The sequence below is a fragment of the Mya arenaria genome, chromosome 4, assembly GCF_026914265.1.
Source record: "Mya arenaria isolate MELC-2E11 chromosome 4, ASM2691426v1".
In the NCBI taxonomy this organism is placed as follows: domain Eukaryota; kingdom Metazoa; phylum Mollusca; class Bivalvia; order Myida; family Myidae; genus Mya; species Mya arenaria.
In genome coordinates, this window is record NC_069125.1 from 68,430,799 (window position 1) to 68,454,499 (window position 23,701).

The 23,701-nt window shown below is 34.0% G+C and overlaps 1 protein-coding gene across 3 annotated transcripts; it reads left to right on the top strand.

Annotated features, from left to right (window-relative positions):
• Positions 1 to 474: 474 nt before the first annotated feature.
• LOC128230579 (uncharacterized) lies at positions 475 to 21,807 on the top strand. Of its 3 annotated transcripts, XM_052942988.1 has the most exons (22): positions 476 to 2,779; positions 5,980 to 6,086; positions 7,697 to 7,846; positions 8,572 to 8,766; positions 9,061 to 9,165; positions 10,375 to 10,413; positions 11,733 to 11,775; positions 11,977 to 12,029; positions 12,221 to 12,337; positions 12,645 to 12,781; positions 13,018 to 13,085; positions 13,375 to 13,484; positions 13,677 to 13,899; positions 14,232 to 14,336; positions 14,517 to 14,585; positions 14,714 to 14,916; positions 15,309 to 15,365; positions 15,597 to 15,706; positions 16,942 to 17,003; positions 17,493 to 17,570; positions 19,579 to 19,713; positions 19,925 to 21,807. In XM_052942988.1, exons 1-22 carry the CDS (start codon positions 631 to 633, stop codon positions 20,263 to 20,265), a joined length of 4,656 nt encoding a protein of 1,551 aa, XP_052798948.1. In that variant the 5' UTR covers positions 476 to 630; the 3' UTR covers positions 20,266 to 21,807. The 3 variants fall into 3 exon arrangements, with proteins under 3 accessions (XP_052798950.1, XP_052798948.1, XP_052798949.1); XM_052942990.1 differs by lacking the exon at positions 19,925 to 21,807 and having other exon boundaries at positions 475 to 2,779; positions 17,804 to 19,702; XM_052942989.1 differs by lacking the exon at positions 10,375 to 10,413 and having other exon boundaries at positions 477 to 2,779.
• Positions 21,808 to 23,701: the final 1,894 nt, after the last annotated feature.

A 23,701-nucleotide genomic window follows, 5' to 3' on the forward strand; every position in this document is an offset into this window, starting at 1 on the left:
TGTATTGTTCATTGCATTTTCCCAGGGGGTCCAACGTATTTTGTTTTTGCCGAAACATAGGTTAAAAAACGAGAGAACTTACACATGTGACCTCCGGGTAGGCGTATTTATATTGCGAGAAACTTTATATGACTAATTTACCAGGTCAAAATATCTTCCAAAAAACACCAAAATCCTTTCACAATCGCCATTTTGTTTTGCTTTTAACATTTCCCTCACTTAAGTTTCGGCAAAAACGGAATACGTTTGACCCCTGTTTTCTGTGACCAATAAAAACATCGAACTTCTCATAATAGTTTTCTGTAACCTTCTGAGAGTAGAATGCGCATTCGGAACTCCTCGGCCATTTTTATCAAGTTGTTTTCGATAAAAATGGCTGAGGAGCTCCAAATGTAGAATGCGAAATTTTAGGATTTCCCTGTGCTATTTTTAGCTAGAGCTCGTGTATCGACCAATGACAGGGAGTGTCTCATTCATGGATTTGTTTAGTATATCGACCAAGATTTTACGAAGTACGGATGTGCATTAACTTCGATTGCAGTATTTTTTTATGACAGCGATGATTTGTGTTCACGGGATATGAGTTTCACTGATAAGGTGTATGTGATTTAACTGTTTAAACATCAAACGATGGAAAGTATTGAAAAGGTAAAGTTATCATGGAAGAGTAAGTTTTCAAGTGAAATACCTCCTGAGTTTGTTACACGATTGGAATGTGATTTAGATAGGTTGAAAAATGAGCCTAAGGACACTAGTATTAACTTGTTAACATATGCTAGAGATGAGAGTAAATCAAAATTAAAGGAGTTAAACTCGGAAATTAAAAAAGAAGAGTTCTTTCATGAGGCAATATCACATGTTTTAGGGGAAATGTCAAAAAACAGAAAGGTTCAAGTTGATGTTTCATCATTGTATGCAAAAGTAAACAAACCAAATCACGCTAATCATGTTGAAAATGAAACCGCAACAGAGTCATGTACACATGAACAACCAACTGACAAGAGTGTTGAGGAAATAGTGTGTCTAGATGATTGTGATTATGAAGAAATAAAAGTCTCGCAATCACCACATGATGATGGATCATTAACAAAATCGAGATCAAGAAAGTTGCGTAGTTCAGTAAAGGACAAAATAAGTATGTTTGAAAGAAGAGATTCTTCTTCTGGTGAAGAAGTTCAGAACAACTCGCCGCCTATTGTGGAAGGAGGTGAATATGCCACACTTGTCGTTAAATCTCCACCGCTTGTGTCACCCAAACCATCTCCAGCATCAAGAAGACGACCACAAGTAAATGAATATGAAGAGATTAGTCTCCCTTTTTTGTCAAAAAATGAAAGTCAGCAAGCATGCGCGTCTCATAGTGACAAAGCTATTCTACCAGATTCCAACAGTGATAATAAAAGTTCAAGTGTATCAACTAATAATGTTTCAAAACAAGAGAAATCCTCTTTTCAGAATGATCAATCTGTGCTAAGTGAAAGACATTTAGAAAAGGGTGAGCATTTGAAAAAGCCTCCACCCCCTGTACCATTAAGGAGAAAGGGTAAAGAGTGCCTTGCTGATGACAGGAATGTGCTGAAAGAAACTGAACAGCTGACATTGCAGCATAGTGACAATGAACCTCAGCCAGGAACTCCTCGTTGCACAAAAAAGGCTTCAGGTGTTGATGATTATAACACAGGGGAGTCTAATAATGTGATTGGGCAAATTCATGTTCATCCAAGGTTTAATATAAATGTAGAGGATGTTGAGGGGGATTACTGTGCAATATCTAAATTTAAAAGAGAAGATAAACATGTGACCTCGGTCAAAGTAACCGGGTCTAGAAATGCTGACAGGGTTATTACTTCTGGTGGCGAGATATCTAAGGCTAACAATGTTACTTTAATACATATCAAAGCATCAGAAAGAGAGTTATCAAGGTCGCATGAAAATTTGCATTCTGAGGATTTCGTCTTAAAACCATCAAACCTAAGTCGTTCACATGAAAACCTTCAACAAACGCAGAGTGGGGAATATGCTCACCTTGATTTAACATCATTTAAACCAAATGAAAAGTCTTCAAGTGAAGAAAACATGAAAAGACTGTTCAGAAAGAAAGGAAATGGTGCTATTTCAAGTGAAAAGGGCTCTAGTGGGAAAGAGGAAGAGATTGTAGGGAAGGTGTACAAGGGTTTATCAAGCAGTTCTGAGGATGACAGATGTGGGGATGAAAGGTTGGATACTGTGGAGGTAAACTTAGCTGAGTTAGGAATAACTGAACAAGAGCTTGAAAGTGCTGAATCCCAAGACAACAGTGAAGAGACTCAAGAAAACAATGAGGGAGAACAGAAGACAAATGATGGAAGTGATGAGGAAAGAAAATCACCAGACTTGTTGCCAAAAAGCAGATCAAAAGAGAACATTGTTAAGGGAAAACGGCCTCAGGGTGTACCAGACTATGAAAAATGGGATCTTCATTGCATAGTAACAGAAACTAACATCAGTGTTGCAGATAAAGATCTAACTGACACAGGCAGTGAAGATGAGATTATATATGACAATGTGCCTGAACAACCAGATGTTGCATCAGGACATAGTGATGACTCCGGTGTATGTGAACCATCCTCCACACCGGAAGAAATACCAGACTCCGGGGTATGTGAACCATCCTCCACACCGGAAGAAATACCAGTTCTCCGGAGGCACACAGATGATGTCTTTATTGATGGAACACCAACAGACAGACATGAAATGATAGCTTCGACCACATCATCTGATTCCCGGCTTTCAACAGCCTGTAAGTAACAAAATAAAAATAGAAAAGTGTTTCAAGTTAAAATAACTGTATGCATATATGTTTACAGTATTTGGATTTATTTTGATTTTCAGAATACATTTAGTTAATTGAGTCCTCAAATTCAAACACATCCTACCCTACCAGTGTGCAAAACATTGCCAACACAAAAATAGTTTGGTTAGGGTTACCTCCTTTTAAAAAACAGGTAGGGTAAGTATTTTTTTTATTAGGCTTTTTATAAGAACATTATTGTCATCATTGGATAATTGTATTAAAGTGGATAAATGGGAGGGCCAGCTACTTTTTGATGGTGCATGTAGGGTCGGGTCCCTGAACCAAATAGTTTTTTTATGCCATATATCAAATTTTATCTTTTTTGACAATGCTTCCGAGAACTAAGGAAAATCAGATTAAGTTTAACTTTACATGAGAGTTTTGATTTACATGACGTACAATGATGAGTGAATGACATCAGTTGTTAAGTCAAGGGAACATGTTTACTTCACGCTACATTAATCTTACATTTACTTCATACACTATTTTGTCATTTTACGCAATGTATTATACTCCCAAAAAAGTTTTTGTTTTGAAAAACAGATATGAAAATACTTTTCTATTTTAAGATAATGTCTAATAATTTTGACTCAGGTTTGATACTCCCTCAACATGTACTAAATATTTTCTAAACTTAAAGGTAGGATATATACATGTATAGCCACCATTTTAAACTGTTCATGTCATTAAATGTCAATTTCAACAGAAACATACTTGATGCAAATGCATCAAATAAACATGCAACATAGATGTATAACACCAATTTCAATGTGAAACGGCAAACCATATCACTGGATTCAACTTTTATGAGTTTATGATGAGTTTGAACCAATGACCAAAGTTAAATTGGCAAATATGATTAAATACTTATATGACCCACATAAATCATACAGGACATATCTGATACCAATTAGCTTCAAGGCTGGTATATTTGCACAGGCCCTCAAGAGGCAAGGGTATGATATCAATAGAACAATAAATACTAATTGATGGTAGGAAATAAGCAGGATGTCAATACTTTAAAGTCAAAATAGAAGGCTTTATGAAGTTAAAAGTATACATGTAGATTCAACTCAAGTTATTTCTCAACTATTTTGAAAACGTGATGTACATTGCCACGTGCTTGGCAGGTTTAAATGGGATTGACCTGAAAAATTGAAAATCCTGTTTGGCAATTTTTGAAAATTTTAAATGGTAAATATTCTGCTATTCAGCTCAATTTCTCTGAAAATGTCAAAATGAAAGAGCTACATGTTTTAACCACCTTTGTTTGATAAGGGCAAATAAGGGATGGGTGTTAATAAGGAAGTCATAAACACTGGAACAATGGGCAAGTTCTATAATGTGCCGGATTATATCTGCACAACTGTACTATATATCGCTGATAAAGCATACGTTAAACATGAAAACACTTGCATATCAATTAGCGAAATGTCATAGTGTGTTACAATGTTTTGGTGAAGTGGTCAGCTTGTCGCCCACATGACAGATGATTTATTGACTTGTAACTGTCACAGTCATGCCCATGTTTGGATTTATAGTATCTATATGAAATTTTCCAATCAGATATAATTAATTAGCTAGTTGTAACCTGTTAGTATGATCATCCTTCAAAACTCCAAGTCTCAATGTAATGTATCATAAGCAAGATACATGTTCATAATATCATGACCTTGAAGTGCAGTATTTGCATGCATAGATATTTATTTGCAATGAAATTATTGCCATGCTTTGCAAAATACTTGCTTGCCAAGATTAATGGTCAATGAGGAAAAAAGAAGATATTATGTTGAAGTGGATTTTATTATAAATCTGGATGTATTAATGCACTTGAATGTTATACGAGCATAGATTCATTTGAAAATCATTTAAAGTTATTCATGTAGGGCAAAAATTCTACATAATATTTAAACAAATAATATTGATATATTCATTTGAAGCCATTGATTCCTGTTTCAAAGTCCTGAGGTTTGTGAGGTGAGTCACTGAACAGAAATCTCCTGCCAATGAATACAGAAAAGAACTTCACAAACCTATTACCAGAAACTTCATTTAGAACTTTATTCTTGAAATCAATCTGGCTAAAAAGCTACTGTGGCTGGAAAACCTGCTTTGTTTTAACGTTCTATTGTATAGATAGAACATTGTTTTATTCAATTTACCTCTTTATAATTATAAACAACTAAAAGGGTCTAAGGATTTTAGTAAAATACATGTGATAATTCATTCAACAATATATTCAAGAGATAACCTTTTAGGCTGAATATGACCTGTTCAGCTGTAGGGCATATAGTCAATCACAAACATACCTCTAACATCATGTACTCACTCATTTTTCCAGTGCACTAGCGGTTTCAGGGAGAGGGGGGGGGGGGGGGGGAGGTTAGAATTGTCCAAGTTAACTTGTTATATCAATATTGGAAAATACAAGTAATAAAATACGCTAAAATTGAAAATCCACCATTTCGAACTAGAAATTGTTAATATATTTTTGGGGGAAGACCCCCAAAACCCCCTACAAACACTTAAAACAATTAAGATTTCGGTTCTGACGGAGAAGCGAATGTCAAAAGGGTGTGCTTAACATCAATTTCTTTATTTGGAAATATGAAATGATTAACAATTATCAATTCATACCAGCACTGAATACATATTTGAGAGTAAACAGTTGTAGCTGTTCAATATCCTTTGAAAAGTATTGAATGCAATTTTAAGTAAATGTTTTTTGCCTCATATTCAATATGCAGATATGCTTGTGCAGATATGCTTGTGCAGAGAAATTCATTTGCATTGCCAGTATATAGGAATCATGTACATAGTTTTCCTTGTTTGAATGAAATATTTGCACCATGCATAGCTCTTTATTTTCAGTTATGCATCTAATGAATTTTTAAGTGGCAAATATCGTCTTAAACCTCATGTTTATACATATTGTAGACCATTACACATTATATTTAGAGCAGTAGTGTGACATTTTAGTAATGTTTCAATTGTTAGTTACACTTCTATGTTTTTTTTGTCCTGTTTGAAAGCAATGTAAGGCGGAAAAGTTGTTAACCCTGTTGTAAACACAAGTTTGTGTACAGGCAATATATGATGTCTATCTTTTGACCTCAAATCAGGTATAATTTGTTTTACTGTTTCAGCTTGCGTGACTGTGAACATTGACCCGGCATTCCACCGCAGTGACAGCAATGAGACTGTGCCTGGTATTCCCGAGGATACGGAGAGCATCTGCAGTTTTGATGACCAGGTACATTGTATACATATGTCATGCCGTCATTCAGAGAGCTGGAATATTTTGGCAGGATTGAAAGCATTTTCTTTTCAGTCTTCAAATTGACCTAAAAATGCATGCTAGCCTAAAGTCTCCCATTGCCTCTTTTACAAGGCAGCAGGTCGTTAATTTTACAGTGACATTTCTTATTTCAAACTTTGAATTTCTTATGAAATGTTCCATGCATTAGGCATATATGTTTTTTTTTGCCTAGGAAGTTACCTCAAGTTCCTTTTCTGTTATTGCAGTGAAATCTTGGCATCATTTCTGACATTGTCACTGGCCCTGAAATTTCTGCATGAAAAACATGGATTCTAAGGTGTTTAATTAAGAAAATGTATGACTCTTAAAGCCTTAATATTAAATGCTTTGAATCTCATATAAACTGGACTCTCCATTGTGTGAGAATACATTTACTGGTTGCCATGAAACATATTTATCTTCTTTATAACATCCTGTTGATGGCTCTTCCTGTATAATTTATCTGTGGTCATTTGTATTCGGAGGTAATGGCTTGTCTGGAGTTTGAAATCATGACAACACACCTTTATGAAACTACATGCCACAGTAAAGAATAGCAGCCCTATTTTGACTTTTGTTTTGTACATAATTGAAAAGTAATGAAAGTCACTATCCTAGAATAAAAACATTGAAGATATGTGTCAACATTTGTTACATTGTAGCTGTGACAGGCCAGATCACATTGTGCTGATGAGTCATGTTAGCGATGTTTATTTATGTGTCTTGATAGAAAACTATCAATTTCAAACGATGATAAGTTCAGTATAAACACTAGATATTACTCATAAGGCCAATGTTTTAAGTGTATGGTACATGATATGTTGTAAGCATATGGTACATGATATTGTTAAAAGCAGGAAGTGACATTGGCAATATGCACATAGGTTTGCCAGGAGCTTCAATCATGTACTGCTGCCATTGATCAATATAGATAACCAGTGATAAGCTGAAATATGCGTCCAAACTTTAAATTGAAGTGAAAATTACCATTAATGGTATTGGCTTAATGTGGCCATATTTGTGCATAAGAACATGTGCTTTTAGGTTCTTATTTATGTTACATGTAATTATGAGGTAGAAATAACATAAATGGTCATGAAACACTGGGAGGTTATTGAATGCCTAATTTGTGATTTTTATTCTAGTTAACCTCAAAATTAGTTCACTACACATTGATAAAATAATACTTGACTTGATAATGGCCTCTTGACTCTTCCAACAACCATAAATAAGGGATTGTCTCTGTTATTAATGGCTGTCTTTTTTTTAGATCATTTAGTAGGTAGTTTGCAGTTTTTTTGTCTACATGATTAAAAATAACATTTCGATTAGTATGATTGCTTTCAAAATCCAGTTTTATGTATTTTTTGCTATCCCATCAGCTACGATGACTTTGCCTTGATGCAAATTCAATATAGAAGATGTTTTTGCTTCTATATTTGTGTTTGTTGTTTGTATAAGATTTGACTTTTAGTCTATGACATGTGTATGATTTCCTTTTATTTTGATAGCACCCCAGTCAACATTCACAAGTGGTATCACAGTAAAGTAAATCTTTCTTGCAGTTGGATCACCCTGGCGATCTAGAGGAGACATTGCGACCGGAGACAGTGTCTATGTATGGCTCAGAGCAGCTGCGGATGCGGCACCTGGTTGTCAAGGGCATTCTAGAGAGTGAGAAGTCCTATCTGCATGTTATAGAACAACTGACCAAGGTGGGAACTCGTTGGTCACCACATTTGCAGAAGTTATAGTCAAAAAAGAAGATATGATACATGAATTGTCTGAAGATTTGAGTTTAACTCAACATAAGCTCTTTAGACAACCAATGGGAATGACTTGTGTAGCACTTTTCTTTAAGTATTACCATATTATACACTGTTAAGTCCTCACAATTTTGTATATTTTCCAATAGTTTCATAATGACTTCATGCAATGAAATGCTCTAGTACCACTGCAATTAATTTTCTTCAAAGGTATTCATAAACATTGGAAATCAGAGGGGTTTTCTTAATGGTTGAATATTTATTATTTTGAAGGTTGATTTTAACAATAACACTGGTATGTCTTCTCTTGAAAAAAAGAAGATTTTTCAGATTAAGATTTTTGCCTGTTATTTTGAAGCAGAAAATAATTAATAACCTTAAATATTATATAGCCAACAATTATAGATTTATCATTATCATTTCATTGACATGTCATTGTGTCTCTTGAGGAAATAATAGCTTCCAACAATTCATTTTGAAATTGTTTTGTTAAGAACTAAGCCTTGTCTTTGTTTGTTTAATCCAATTTTGTATATTTTGTAACATCCATTGCATTATTGCCTTTTTTGTTTATCATTTCAAACAGGCCTTCCGGTAGATAAATGTATAGTTACAAACATTTTCATTTCAATAAATGTACATTAGAGAACATTTTTTGTATTGTATATTTGTAGGCAAAGTTCTTCCTACAGAGCAGTGCGATGCGGCCGGGAGACAACCCGTCACCAATAGCGCTGGCAGATGTTACCACCATCTTCTACAAGATAGACGACTTCTACCAGATCCACAAGGAGTTCGTGCACGAGCTAGAGGCAAAGGTCAAGGCCTGGTCAGACAGACAGGAAATTGCGTATATTGTCAAGAAACTGGTAGGAGCTGCATCATTCAACTCTCTAAAGATGCAACTACTTGGAATGTTGTTCTTTCAGCAGACAGTAGACAGATTTGAGCTTCAATTTATTTTGTGTTTTTGGCAATGGTTGTTTGCCAATCAGTGTCTGTTAGAGCTTAGCTAGGCTCTCTTTTAAGCTGTTTTGCTGCAGGATGTGCCTGTGTTGGTTAAAAGTCACTTTTACTCTTAATGTTATTTGTATAGATCTGATGTCTTTTGCAGTAACCATTTTGTATAGGTGCACTTTAAACATATTTGGTATATTTTCCAGGTGTTTTACTTCAAGATTTACGAGGAGTATGTGCATAACTACCCTGTTGCCGTGGAGACCATCCGACGTAACCAGCGGAACGAGGAAACACGCCACCTGCTGGAGGTAGGATGCTATGAGATATAGGCTTCATAGAGGGTATGTCCTAATGGACTGTCTTCCACCTGTTTCCCAATAGTTGATGCATTTAGTACAATGATAGCAATTTGATTAACCACTTTCCTGTTGCGCTTTTCAATATTATGAGCAAATAAGAGCAGATATAATCAAGAAAAAGAAACTACTTAAATTTCATGTAAATATTACCTGATTCCCTTATTATTATCATTAATATTAAGTCAGTATTGCTGACTTATCATAATATTACTTTCTTAAAAAATTGTAAAACTTAACTTTAAAGTACATTTACTCACTAATAAATGATGGATTTATTCTCAAAATTTCTGTTAGTTATATTTCTTGACCGGCATAAATTGTATAAAACCAGTTAAGTTTTCAGTTTGATAAAAAATGTTTATTGATTGGTCAATATCTATCCAATGTATTTATACTAATTAATGAAATTGAATTATTGAGTCAACTACCCGGCAGTCAAAAGATAACAAGTGAACAACTTATTCTAAGTTTATAAAATGCTGCTGCTGCTGATTTCGGTGAATCAGAAAAGGGGAAAACAGCCTGGTAGGGTAGCCCTCATTGGTGGATGCTATGATCATGTCATGTTTAAACTTTTTCAAATAGTCATGAGTGGAAATGACGGATATAATGTTTAAGGAAGTTGTTATAATACCCTGTGTCAGCTCTCAAATGAGAGCTTAATATTTCTTTAGCAAGTATTGAAACAGGAAATTTTTTAGAGTTCATATCTGCTCAATGAGTATTAAGTGTCTATCTACATGGTTATGTGTAATTGTGTCCATTTAAGGCAGTTTAATGACATACATGTACCCTGATATTTAAGTCACATGTAGAAACTCTGCATTACTGGTTCATGCAGTAAGGATTTTATTCTGTTTACAATGGACATATAAAATGGAGAGCCTTTCAGAACAAAATCAATGATCTTTTCTCATTATTTTAATTTCATAAACCTTACTAAGATGACACAATTAAGGATTCTAATCATAACAAATATATGCTCATGTGTTTAATGAAGATAACAATTTAGAATTATTGGAACATGATTTCCCTTTTGTATGATTGTTTATGAGTACATAACAAACTAAATATGACCATGTTGATATGAGTGGTATATAATAAAAAATCATAATAGTAAAGTTCATTTTCTAACAGCTTAATATGGAAATCTTTCAGAAATCATTTCAGTCAAGAAATAGACTAGCCAGCTGTAATGTAAGTTTGGTTATTGTTGTAAATGAATGTGAAAACTTGGGAATGAATCTAGCCCTGAACTTATATCTTCTATTCGTTGAATGTTACACCTCAGTCGCATACATAGGGGTTTTTCTCAATTTATTTTACCCTATATGTTGTCAATAGATTATACATGTATGTAGGGCAAAAACAATGGAGAGAAACCTCTGTGGTCTCCTTCAATTTAAAGTTGATATTGTCTTACTTGATTACTTTTTTTTCAATATCTTTTTTTACATACAGTACTGGTTAATTTCGTAACTACAGTCAAAGTGAAAATATTCGGACAAATAAAACAAGAATGGCTTTCATAAGTAATTATTGATAAAAGTATGCGACGGTAACAGTATGCACAATGTAATATTGTACAAAATATAGCAGCAATGTATATACTAGTACATGTAGTAATGTGCTTGACAACACAACTCAGTAATATGGAAAATGACTTGAAGCAACTAAACTTGCTATCAATGTGCACTGTGCATTTTTGTAAAAGAGGAAAATATGAAGCTGCAGGTGGTAGAAAATGGTGAAAAGATTATGAAAGCTTGGTTGAAAGTTCATATAATGCTCCTGTAACTAGTAAATCGCCTTTAGTATTGCATGAAAGATTGCTCATGACTTGTAAGACTACTGTGTTAGATATAAGTCTTACTCTGTTTCTGTGTCTACACCAATCTGTACTTTCCTCTCTTTCTTCACTATCGTCTCCGAGGGCCCTTATTAAAAGATGGCTTGGCTATAAAAAAGAGAGCTAAGCTTTGTTTGCCCATATTTAAACATAATGTGGTGATTCTTTACTTTGCAAAATGAACATACTGATTGGTAACCATGGAGACTTGTTCATGGAAGAACTGTAGCTATGGTTATATATAGATTATACTTTTTTTAATGGGAAATTGTATTTTATAAAATGTTAAGTGTTACAACATCAAATGCAGCAGAGAAAGAGAAAGCAGCAACAAACTTTAAACAACAAAATAAATTATTCACTGATGAAACTGTTATAGAAACTTACAATTTGCCAAAAGACCCAAGATCAGAGGAGCTTACCCTTGTATACCAAATTAAATGTTCTAGAGCATACTACAAAAATCCTCAAAAACTTGCAAAGTCTACGTAAAAATCTTGTTTATTCTCAAACTTCTATACCAGGAGTTGATAGAAAGTTCTAGAATATTGTAAACAAATGCTAATATCCTAAAAATGAAACTAAATTATTAAACAATGAAATACTGAATTTAAATACATATTATGTATCCTAATGTGTTACATCTAAGCTGCTTTTTTGTTTTTAGGAGCAGATGGAATCGTTCAAAGATGAAACTTTAAAGCTAGAAGGTTTGTTTTAAATTTTCCATTTCCTTTTTTTTATCTTTTGTAATAAGAAGAGACAAATTCAACCAATATCAATAGCTTGGAATTTTCCTTTGATGTTCATGTATATAATATTACCAGTCAGTTCTTTTGTGTCAAGCAGACTGTTAAAGTTAATGTTTTCCTTCACGATCAAAATATAAGCAAAAATATGTTATATTTCAGATGTGTTGTTGAAGCCCGTTCAGAGAATCCAGACCAATCACCTTGTTCTACATGTAAGTAGATGCCCATCTTTCATCAGACATACCAAAACAAGCTGTTTGGATTATGACTAACTTATGGTTTAATTAATATTTTACAGTTCATTTATGGTTTAACTAATATTTACTGTAAAATGAATAAAATCATCTAAAGAATAAATGCGAAAGTTATATGGTTATTCCACATAGTAAATACGCCCTTTCAGGACCTGATAAAGCACACGCCCAAGGATCATACTGACTACCTGGCGCTGCAGAAGGCCCTTAAGCTGAGTGAAGAGAACCTGCGCATGTACAGCTTGGGAAACATTTCACCAAGCACGGTATCTATCTATCTATCTACCTCCATCAGAGAAAGCAGTTTAACTTTTGCTTTACATGTTTATTGGTGTTGCTATAATATGAGGGTAGTGAAAAGGGTGTATATTGCATGTGCACTCATTTCACACTGTCGCCCATATGCATGGTTAATGGTTTATGCTCTTTCATGGCAAAAGCAAGCCTTTCTTAAAGTGTAGTTTTTTCTGTATACTAGTAACAGAAATGGCTCTAATTGATATTTGTTTTTGACTAATAATGCTTTCGTTGTATGCTTTGATGTCTGTAATTCATCGGCCAATGTATTTCCAGGACCCTGATGGGCGTCATCTAGTGAAGAATGGGTTTGTGGTGGAGGTGTCACGGGACAAGAAGGCCACCAGACACCTACGATACATCTTCTTATTCTCTGACATTCTCATCTGTACCAAGCACAAGGGCAGCGCAAGGTATGGACAGGCTTAACATACATTGTTTCCTGAGAATTGATAATGTTTACTCTTTATAACAGTAAATTGTGCTTAAAATGCTGCAGTTTTGTTAACCATTATCTAAGCATAAAACTAGCATTAGCTGTGTACTACTTTATAAACACCACTGTACATTGAAGGAATAAATTAATTCATTTTAAAAATGTATGGCTTTAGAATTGTACTTAAGCTTTGTATTTTACTTGCAATTGCAGACAGAAGGATGTGTCATTTAAGTATTTGTGGAGTCTTCCCTTACATTCCCTCACTATCAGTGTGAAAGGTTAGCCATATACACAATCAGTAGGCCAGTTTTCTCTTGTGTACATGATACATGCTGCTTTATCTATTGGTCTGGAGATTGTCACATGATTAAGTCTTACTGGACTAAAGTGATACATTTGTAAATAAACCAGTCAGAGGAGGAGGAAATGACCTCATAACTCTTTTAAGATATTCTTAGATGTGTGGATGCTGCATAAATATAAGTAACATTACATTGCATATCTTTTCTGAAGTACTTAATGTACAATATGAGTACCATGTCTTATCATTATGTTAATCCTCTGTAGATGATCGCATCTTCGAGTGTAAGGGGAGTTTTGAGGATCTGAAGTTTAAGATCGGAAACCTAAAGGTGGAGCTGCGGGAGGAAATGCTGCGTGCAGATGCTTCTAGAGACGTATGTTACATCTGCAGTTTTCTTTCGAAATATATAATACAGCAGAATACTATATATGCACATTTATGTTTTTATTCATGCAACTGATTTATAGAATGTGAATTGTTGTGGTACCTTGATTCAATGAATAACAGTTTAAGGTAAGGGCTCTTTATGTTGTATTTTGACTTGATGAATATTTTGTACATGCAGAAGCCGTTTTCCCTGACACAGAAGCGAGTTCTGCGTAATGTAGAGAAGTTGAAGAAGAAGATTCAGGAGCATGAGGCAAGTCTGGTGGAACAGTTGCCACGGTTACCAGTGAATCTGGAGACCAGGGTTGAGGGGTTTAGGCCCCGCACTCTTCTTTTTGCCACTGACTACGAACGAGAGGAATGGCGGGAAGCACTCCGCTCACAGGGCCTCAAAGCGCAGGGTAGGAAAACTGGTGAAACTGTTAGTTTAGAGAAATGTAATTATTGTCTTGAACAAAACAAAAGCATCAGATTCCTTCATTTACATATTATGACCATCTAATCCTGTGGACATGCCAAAATTGAATTGTTTTTGATGTTGGGTTAGTTGACTGTAGAGTCATACTGGATGTTGCAAACAATGTACACAATATACATGTATTGCAGATATCGCAATAATGCAGGGAGTTTAAGTTCACTAAGTGAAACATTTATAACTGACATAAACTTTACTGAGCAACTGAGATACTTCATTTAATAAGCTAATACATAGATAAGCATGTTTTATTTGCAGCTCTGCCTGAAGTTCACCTGAGCAACCATGACTGTGAGGATCTAATTAACAGCACCAAGTTGCACACCCAGGTCAATGGCATTGGGGTTGTTCTGCTCAAGAAAGGTAAAAATTGACACAATTCAGTACATTATTCATTAATAACCGGTAAATAATATATTTTCATTATTTTTTTAAGTGAAAATAATTTAATTTATAGCTGTTACACTAGAAATGTTTTTGTTTTTCACATGCTAAAGTTTAAATAATGTCTTCATAAAATAAAACGAATGGTTATGATTCCAGATGAGGAGATGTTGACGGGTAATTTGAATGTCACCATTCACAAAATGCAGGGCATTGACAGATCATGTGGTAAGGGTTATATTAATCTTTGGACCTGCGTTGTATAGATATTTTGTCTGTTTAAGATTGATAAAATGTCTGAACTGTTAAGTGTCTGAACTGTATATTATATTCTTTACCACAATATTTCATTACAGATGTATACTGCTGCCTTGAGATGGATTCGTACGGCCATTTCTACAAGAAGGCCCAGACGCGAGCATGCCGTTATGAGACCGACGTTTCCTGGAACCAGGATTTTGAACTTGACCTTGATGGCTCCCAGACTCTACGTATTCTCTGCTTTGAGAAACGGCCAGATGCAGAGAGTGATGTCATCATTGGGAAGTGTGCTTTGGAGGTAAAATTGTAAAGACTGGCTCAACAGGGCCCAATTTCTCGAAACTTCTTAAGCTTAACAAGCATAAGTAGCTTATTTCAACAAGCGAAAATATGTATTTAAAATCGAATTTAGATGAATGAAAAAGGTTAATTGTGATTATCATACAGATAATCCCTATCCAAAGAATAAAACCTCTTTAACAAAAGCGAATGTTACGCAAATTGTTGGAAAACAAAAAAAGTGAGCTTAGCTTAATCCTGTTATAAGGGACTTATAGTTTCGAGAAACTGGGGCCTGATTTAATGTGTTATTTAAAGTTGTAAAGCTGATTTCTTTAAATATTATACAAGTTTATGTTTTTCAAATTACTGCTTATCAATACACCATTTTCTTGCTTCTTTTATTTTCAGCTCAGTATGTCCTGGTTAAATTCCAAGTTTAATGAGAAAACCATATCTATGAATGATGTAAGTTGCTTCTTTAAAAAGTTGATATCTGATTTTAAGACACAAGACATATTTGGCAGACATAGATGATATTGCCTTTTGTAATAAATATCAATTTAAGATTGATTGCATTATTGCATATTAATATCTGATATATTATGACATTTACATTATATTATTTCTAAGTATTTCTAAGCGTTATTATTTGTTTATATCTTAGCAAAAACAGTTGATGGAGGTTTTCATTTACAGGTATCCATAACAATATCTATAAGACATACCCCAGCATCTAAAACACTGAAGAGAACCCACTCCAAGTTAAGGACTGGCATATTTGGTGTCAAGATTGAAAACGTTGCGAGGTAAAGCATTTCAGTTTTGATTCTATTTCTTAATGTTTTCAAAGGATCCAATTTTAGAGTAATATACCTTACAAAAATGTTTCCCTACATTGCATAATTTTTATATAAGATCTATATATATCGGTCGATCGACCTGTATATCATTTTAGTTTGTTTTGGGTTTTTTAAATCCAGTTTTATGAAGTCCGCAAACCATAAAATACTTATTGAACGTGGGAAAAATATTTTAAGGACGACTTAAATCATACAAATGTTTAGAACAGCTTTGCAATTTTCACAACAGCAAAATATTGTCAGAAACAGTCTGGACTTGAAAAGGTTGAAATGTTTTTGCATTATTTGCTTTGTTCAATAAAACACATCAATAGCGCTTTGAAAATATTAAAAAGCGATATAATATGTTTGGTATAATATAAGAAATGTAAATCAGCACTCAGCCTCAGCTTACACATCGGCCCATATACACCATCGCGGGCTGACTGGCTAGTCCTTATAATGTTATATGACCCTCAGTGGTTTGCAATATTTCTTTAAAAAGATGTTTTATTGGTGAAATAAGAGCATTGAAAATGTCAATTTGATATTTACGCTGCAAACTAAGATGTGAAATAAGACCAACTGTTAAAATTAATTGCAGTTACCCCCTTTGATAAAAAACTTAATCCCTCACTCTAGAACTAGTAAATGTTGCCAATTTTTTTTAATTGATATTAAAAAAGGTTGCATATGTTTAAATAAAGATATTTTGGGAAATCAACATAACTTCCTGGATAGAAAAAAAATGGTTTTCCTTTTTTCACATGCTTGATGCTGAATATTACAACATTTGCATTCGTACAGAACATTACAGATGAAAACAACTGCTTGAACATAAACTTAATGTTATATCATCAATCTTATTGACTTTTTAATACGAACTTCCCGGAAAATTCACACAACAATAACTGATAAACTGAAATCCTACCTGCCTTAAATTATGTCACGAAGCGTGGTCTTCACTCTTCTTCTGGAACACGACCCATCTTCAAACGAATCAGACTGATCTCTGTGTAGTTCTTGATTTGTAATCAGTGTTGCAATCCTGGTCATAGACCATATGTTTTCCTATGGCACTCTTGAAATAAAATATGACCTTATACTGAAATCAACAAATATCCTCTCTTTATTCACTTTATATCATTCAGAAATTCTTATTTTAAAGATGCAAGGACATAGATGTAATCATATCTTTTCAGGCGTGAAAACAAAACAGTTCCATCCATAGTTACAGTGTGTGTCCAGCAAGTGGAAAGGAGGGGTATGTACACATATTTCATGTTGTTTATGATGTTTTAAGCTTGTCTTGGTATCGTCATAGCCTTAGTGTCCTTGTGGTAGTTGTCGTCGTTGTATTAAAAAAATTTAGCCGTGGCAATAACCAAACTGTTGAGATATTTAAATAAAATTTTGTACCTATGTTGCTTGAGACATGTATTGCAAGAGCCATATCTCTCGTTTTATTAAGTGTTGTGTATTGACCTTTGTTTGCCTGGGGGAATAAAGGACAAGAGTTAGCATTCTTTTCACAACATTGTCTTTATTACTTGTGATTCCTAAAAAGTAAAAACATTTTTATTTTGATATTTTTCGCAGAACTTGTACAAGACCACTAATAGTTGAAACGTATAAGATTAATTTCAATATTATAAGTTGTGATATCTATATGATTTGGAATCAACCAATTTATAGGAAATTTCTTCACTGTAACACTATTTTTTAATTCTACTTTGCATGCGTTATGTTACAGGGCTGGATGAGGTAGGGATATATCGAGTGTCCGGTGTTACTTCCGATATCCAGCATTGCAAGAAACTGTTTGATAAAAGTAAGTTTTAGCATTTTTAGAAGTATCTTACAATTTATGTTTTGTTATTAGTTTGAATTGGAATTGCAAAATAGTTGAGTAAAAATAGAATTAAAAAGGTTCTTGGTAAAAAAAAACTCAACGAAACAAATGATTATTGAATGTTCCAGAGTATTTATTTTATATAGAAGTGAATAGTTTCTGTCTTTTAGTTACCAAAATTCATTGCAAAATGTTGTTTTTTGTTTCTATAGTGTTGCTAGAAGGTTTGTGTTTGTGTGAGGGAATACATGTATCCCATTAGTAGACTATATGACTGTTATTCATTAGCAGACTCTTGGACTGCAACATTAATCAGCTGATTTCTGTTTTCTACATATATAAGCATAGATGTGCTGCCAATCATCTTTTTTTTTTGTCTAAAAAGAAAACGCTAAAATCAGGCTTTTTCTCTTGAATAATCACAGATGCTTGCATTGTTCATGTCTTGTTTGCATAGACTATTATTATAGAGTAACTAATTTATTCTTAGAAGGTGAGAGTGGTCGAGTGGTCCATATGGTTGTGGGTTTAAATCCAACCAGGAGCACATTGTTTTGTTCCTAAGAAAGGACACCAGTACCTGTTTCTTTCCGGAAAAAAACACTACAACATGTTCATTTTAGCTTATAATTGTATTCAGAATCAAGCTGCAGTGATGTAGTAGAAACTAACCCAATTTATCATTATGATCATCTTGCCTCCTTATCTATCAGGTTGAGATTGCTTTATTTCTGTTATCCCTAGCTTCTGGGTTTATCTTGATTCAATGTTGATGCTATAAATGCAGATTATGCCATGTATACTATTTGTGCTCTCATCTCAAAAGGTTGGACAATGTGGACTCCATCAAAATAATTCATGTCTCAGCCATTACTTTAAAAGATCAAACGCAATTCCGTAGTATTGTAGAATGATAAGGTATGGCACAAATAAAATATGTGCTCTATCTCACAGGTCAAGGTCACACTTGGATGTCATGCTGCAAATTATAGATACATGTATCTTTGGAATAAGTTTTATATCAGTCACATCTCTACAGCATTGTAAAGCTTCATTTTAAGTTGTTCATGTCATTTGTGCTCTCATCTCAAAGGTTAAGGTCATAGTTGGAGGTCAATGTTACGCAATACTTCATATCTTAGCAATAATTTTTAACCTGATGATAGGACATCTTCACAGTTTGGGTTTAATTTGAAGATAAATGGAATTTTAATCAAACATTCCATTTGATGTATTTGTTATATACTAATAAATCATACATTTTAAACTTAGCAGTTTTTGGTGTTACATACACATAATTGATCAATATATTAACATGGAAATATTATAACTGCTAAAAAGCATGAAATTTAATAGTACCATTGCAAATCATGAAACAATAGAACAAATCAAGTTACAATGTATGAATTACATAACATAAACAATCATAATATTGGTATAGTTAATACATGAAGTAATTCTTTTATACTTAAGAATGTAGAAATAACAATATATTGAATACAATACAGAGTGTAGCTTAAACATTTATCAATATCATATAGCAAGCATAAAAGCTTCTGATATATATTTGCTTAGCATACATATTTCAGTTTTGTTTTGTGTAATAAGCATCTGTTAAAGTCTATTCCTTCTAGATGTAACTCTACAATAAAAATTTTTGTTTGTCATTACCAAACATTAGGTGCACATAATATGAATTTGTCCTCCATTTAATTTCATTCACACACTTACCGTAAGTAAACTAAACATGTGCAATGCTTTCACGTTTACAGAATACATTTTTATTTGATAAAAGCCAGCTACATTCAAATCCCACAAAGTAATATTGCATTCTTGAACAGTAAAAATGTGTTTTAGGTATATTTGGTTGAAATAAAATTATATTTACTAGGCAGGTATAAGACACTGTTTTAACTTCAGATATATCGACTGTGCTTAAATAGAAGTAGTCATTAGGCAATGAATTAATTTTATTTTCCTATTGTAGATCCAATAGCAGCCAGTGCGTTTGCAGAGGATGCCGACATCCACACAGTGACTGGGGTTCTCAAGTTGTACTTCAGGGAGCTGCCAGAACCACTGTTTACTGAAACTCACTACAAGTCCTTCATACAGACAAGCCGTAAGAAAATACTTAAGTACTTTGTGTTGTTGAATATAAAGAATGTTAATGCTGCAAATGAAAACTTTGTCAAAGACTATCTGCTGCAGTATTTATTTTCTCTTTTATATTGTGTATTATTTTTGCATGCCTTGCAACCTCAAGTTTTGAGCACATATTAGATTTTTATATGACATAAGACAGACCAAACATCTTCATTATTATAATCCAGAGCTTCAGAATGCGGATGCGAAGGAGCGTTGCATGCTGGAACTTTTGCATGGACTTCCAGATGCCAACTACTACACTATCGTCTACATGATGGAGCACCTTGTACGCATAGCCAATCAAAGCGTTCAGAACAAGATGTCGGTTAGCAACCTAGCCACGATATTTGGGCCAACACTGATGCACCCAGCTGTGAAAGAGTCAAACGTTGACCCAATGCTGCAGATGGCTCTAGCGGCCAAGGAGTCGAGCCAGCAGACAGAGGTAGTCTACTTCTTTCTCAAGCTGGCAGCCAGCGGCATGAGTCTCCGTAAATCTGCATCTGTGTTACCTACATCGACTTAAAAGACAAATAAATGATGTTTTAGCTTTTGAAATGCTTACTAATACTGTCTTTCATTGCTTGTTAAGTTTTACAGATATGTATACTTACATGTACTATTGTTGCTAGTTACCCTTCTTATAAACAGCTGTGAAACCAGCATTTACAGCATGCAGAATTACATGTACCTAACTCTTGTTAAATGTTAAGAGTTTATTTTTGGTTTTAATGTTTGTTATATGCAATGTATACAGGTCTGACAGCCATATCACATACCTGTACTTACATTTATAATAGCACAGACAACTGGTCTTTAACCAGTTACAGGAGTTGACCTATTTCAAATTAATAGGAAAGAAACTATTAGATGTTGAGTTCTTATGAAGATCATGTGTAGATTATCTTAATTGTGTATCTTATTGTGTTAGTTCAAGAAAAAAGTACTTTCCCTCTGAAATTGACAGTTTTAATGCTGTGAAACTATTTAAATATATATCTGTTAACCTTTTTTAGTTATTGTTTTGTTTTGTATGCATATGATTTTGTAACATTTTTTTATTAAAACGTAATGTACCGTAAAGAACCCTTTTGTTACAATGGAGATTGTTTCTTCACTGAATTAATGTATTTAGTTAGGTGAATGTTTGCATTTGAATCATTTCGTAAATTTTGATGATAGAAGTTTGTTTTTAATTGTTATTCAGAGTACAAGAGGTAATGCAGTCAGAAGGTACAAGTGTAGTTGCTATATGTGTAATGTAATGTGATAATTCCTGGCAAGGCTTCTGTGTTCATACATTGTGTTCAGATATTCCTACATTTGTTGAGCTGTGAGTGTTTCACTGTCACATGTGCTTAGTTTGCATAGATTTCACCTTTGTTGTTGTTGTTTTTTATACAGATGTGAAACTATGAGCTCTATATGCTGTACAAAGTGTTATGGACAAATTATGAACAAGTTGTTAATTAAATAGCTTGATAAATTATAGATACTAGATTGAACAGCCTGATTATGTGATTGAAATCATTCACTATTCGATAGATAACATACATGTATTTATGCCATGTGAAACTTTCTTATTGTGCATTTGTGTTTTCTTTTATATCTTTTGTTGTTTCTTTTTTGTGTATTAACCTTCTACCAACCTGCTGCAAGTGTGCTGCATAATCCAGACAACTGCTGAAGACTTTTGGGCTTGTTTTTCTTTTGTTGTGTACAAGAGATATTTTAGTTTCATATTTTTGTTTGTTTGCTGAATACTATGAACTCAATGCAGCGTATCTAAATCCCTATATTGGTATGAACATTACTTTTTTATGGATAAAATGTCCTTGCATATACCCAAGTGTCATTTTTCTTTATTTTTTATCTACTTGATTGCATGTGAGTCAATAAGTTAAGCGTATCTAATCTCTCTAATATTTTACATCATAGCATAGCCCTTTTTTATTACTTTTGAAACCTAACTGCTGGGACAGTAAAAGAATATATGTTAAAGTCTATTATTATTAAAATATTTTAATATTAATATTGTACAATTCTTTGAATAAATTCTGCTGTTATTTACATTCATTGTTATCTATCACCAAGCGCCCTCTTATGCTGTCCTCCCCAAATGAATTTGTATAAATTGAAAGGATTTTCTGAAGTTTGATAGTTGAATGGATTTGGGGAAGCATGTAGTTGCTGCTTTGACATGTCTATCAGTCAGTCCCCTACTGAACTGAAAGATTTTTAAATGTTTACCACATTGAACTCAGTGTACGTATACCACGTGATAAATTACGTCATATGCTACATCAGAAGGCAATATTTTGCTTAAAATAAAGATTTAAATGAAAGATAACTTTTCGCTCACTACACCATTTTAAATAAAACAAAGGCCAGTCTATGCAGCTTAAAGAGTCCCACCTTTGTTTTATAACCGGAGTTTGATAAGGTGATTAGTTTCATCCTTCGACAAACCTGTTTCCAAAACAATGTTTTGACAGTGCACTGTCAGACGGCCGTATCGTGAAAAGGTTTATCAAAGTGTTATAAGAAACTAAACTCTCAATCAAAATTTGGTAAAAGACTGAAGGCGGGGCTCCGTAAGCGGCATAGACTGCGCTGTTTCATTAAAAATGCTCAAGAAAATGAAAAGTTATCATTTTTTTAAGTCTTCAATCGAAACAAAATATTGCCTTCCGACGAAGCATTTATGACGCAATTTATCACGTGGTATACACACACTGGAACTGGAAGTAAATATCTTTCACGTTCATAATCAGGTCATAGGTCAGAGCCACTGTCTTGTGAAAATGTTTTTCTGTTACACTGGTGAAATAAAATATGATCTTATACTGAAATCAACAAATAGCCTCGATATGTTTTATGTTGAAAAATGACATAACAATACACATTTTAGGGGCTATTTCTAAGATGGAAAAAAAACACCTATCAAGAAATGTTGGCAAGTCTACTTTTCTATTACTTCATACACATGTTGACTGTGTTGAGGAGGAGTGTTGTGCATAAGAAACATTTTGTGCATGGTATTCTAGCTAACCTGGGCACACAGTGCTCAGGAAAACCTTTTCCCATTGTCCATCGCTGGTCGACAATTCCTTCAAACATCATCTCCTGAACCACCTGGCTATTTTGATAAAAAATCACTGGGATGTACCTTGGAATTGGATGGTGCCCTTTCAAAATTGTTCAAAAAAATGAATTCCATGCAAAACTTTGACAAAAACCATGAGGCCTAGAGCTTTTACATGTGTTCAGCTGTCTCATGGTCCTCGACCAAGTATGTTGAAATCATGCTCTATGGGTCAAAACTGGCCCTGCCACATTGGTCACAAGTCTCTTACATATTTACATGTATATGGGGAAATCTTGTATGACACCTAAAGGCCCAGATGCTTGATATTTTGTACATACATGTAGCATCATATAGTAGTTCTCCATCAAGTTTGTTCAAATCATTGTCACAAATTTCCAACAGACTTAAATGGGGGAAATCTTCTCGTCTAAAACTGCTAGGCCCAGACCCTTAATATTTTATATGTAGCATCATACAGTGGTCCTCCACAAATTTTGTTCAAAATATTGTATGCCCCTGGAGACAAAACTGGCCACACCCTGGGGTTCACAAGTTTCCTATAGACTTTTATATGGAAATCTTTGAAAATCTTTTCTCAAACCACATGGCCCAGACCTTTGATGATTAGTATGTAGCATCCTATGATGGCCCTCTACCAAGCTTGTTCAAATTATTCCCCTGGGGTCAAAGCTGGCCCCACCCCTTTTGACCTACTTTCTTAGTTTTGAAGCTACAGCTACAGAATTTGGACCATGTGTACAGTTTATAAAAAAAAAAAAAAAAAAAAATCAATGTTTTGCTTGGATGACTTTGTGACATTTTGACCTACTTTCTTATTTTTAAAGCTACAGCAATTGAGACCATGTCCACATTT

Bases quoted from the DNA above. Each gene is read 5' to 3' on its own strand.
- LOC128230579 (XM_052942988.1), top strand. From the start codon at position 631: ATGGAAAGTATTGAAAAGGTAAAGTTATCATGGAAGAGTAAGTTTTCA. The intron at 12,030-12,220 runs GTAAGTAGATGC...ACGCCCTTTCAG, and splicing joins CCAATCACCTTGTTCTACAT to GACCTGATAAAGCACACGCC. The intron at 12,338-12,644 runs GTATCTATCTAT...ATGTATTTCCAG, and splicing joins GAAACATTTCACCAAGCACG to GACCCTGATGGGCGTCATCT.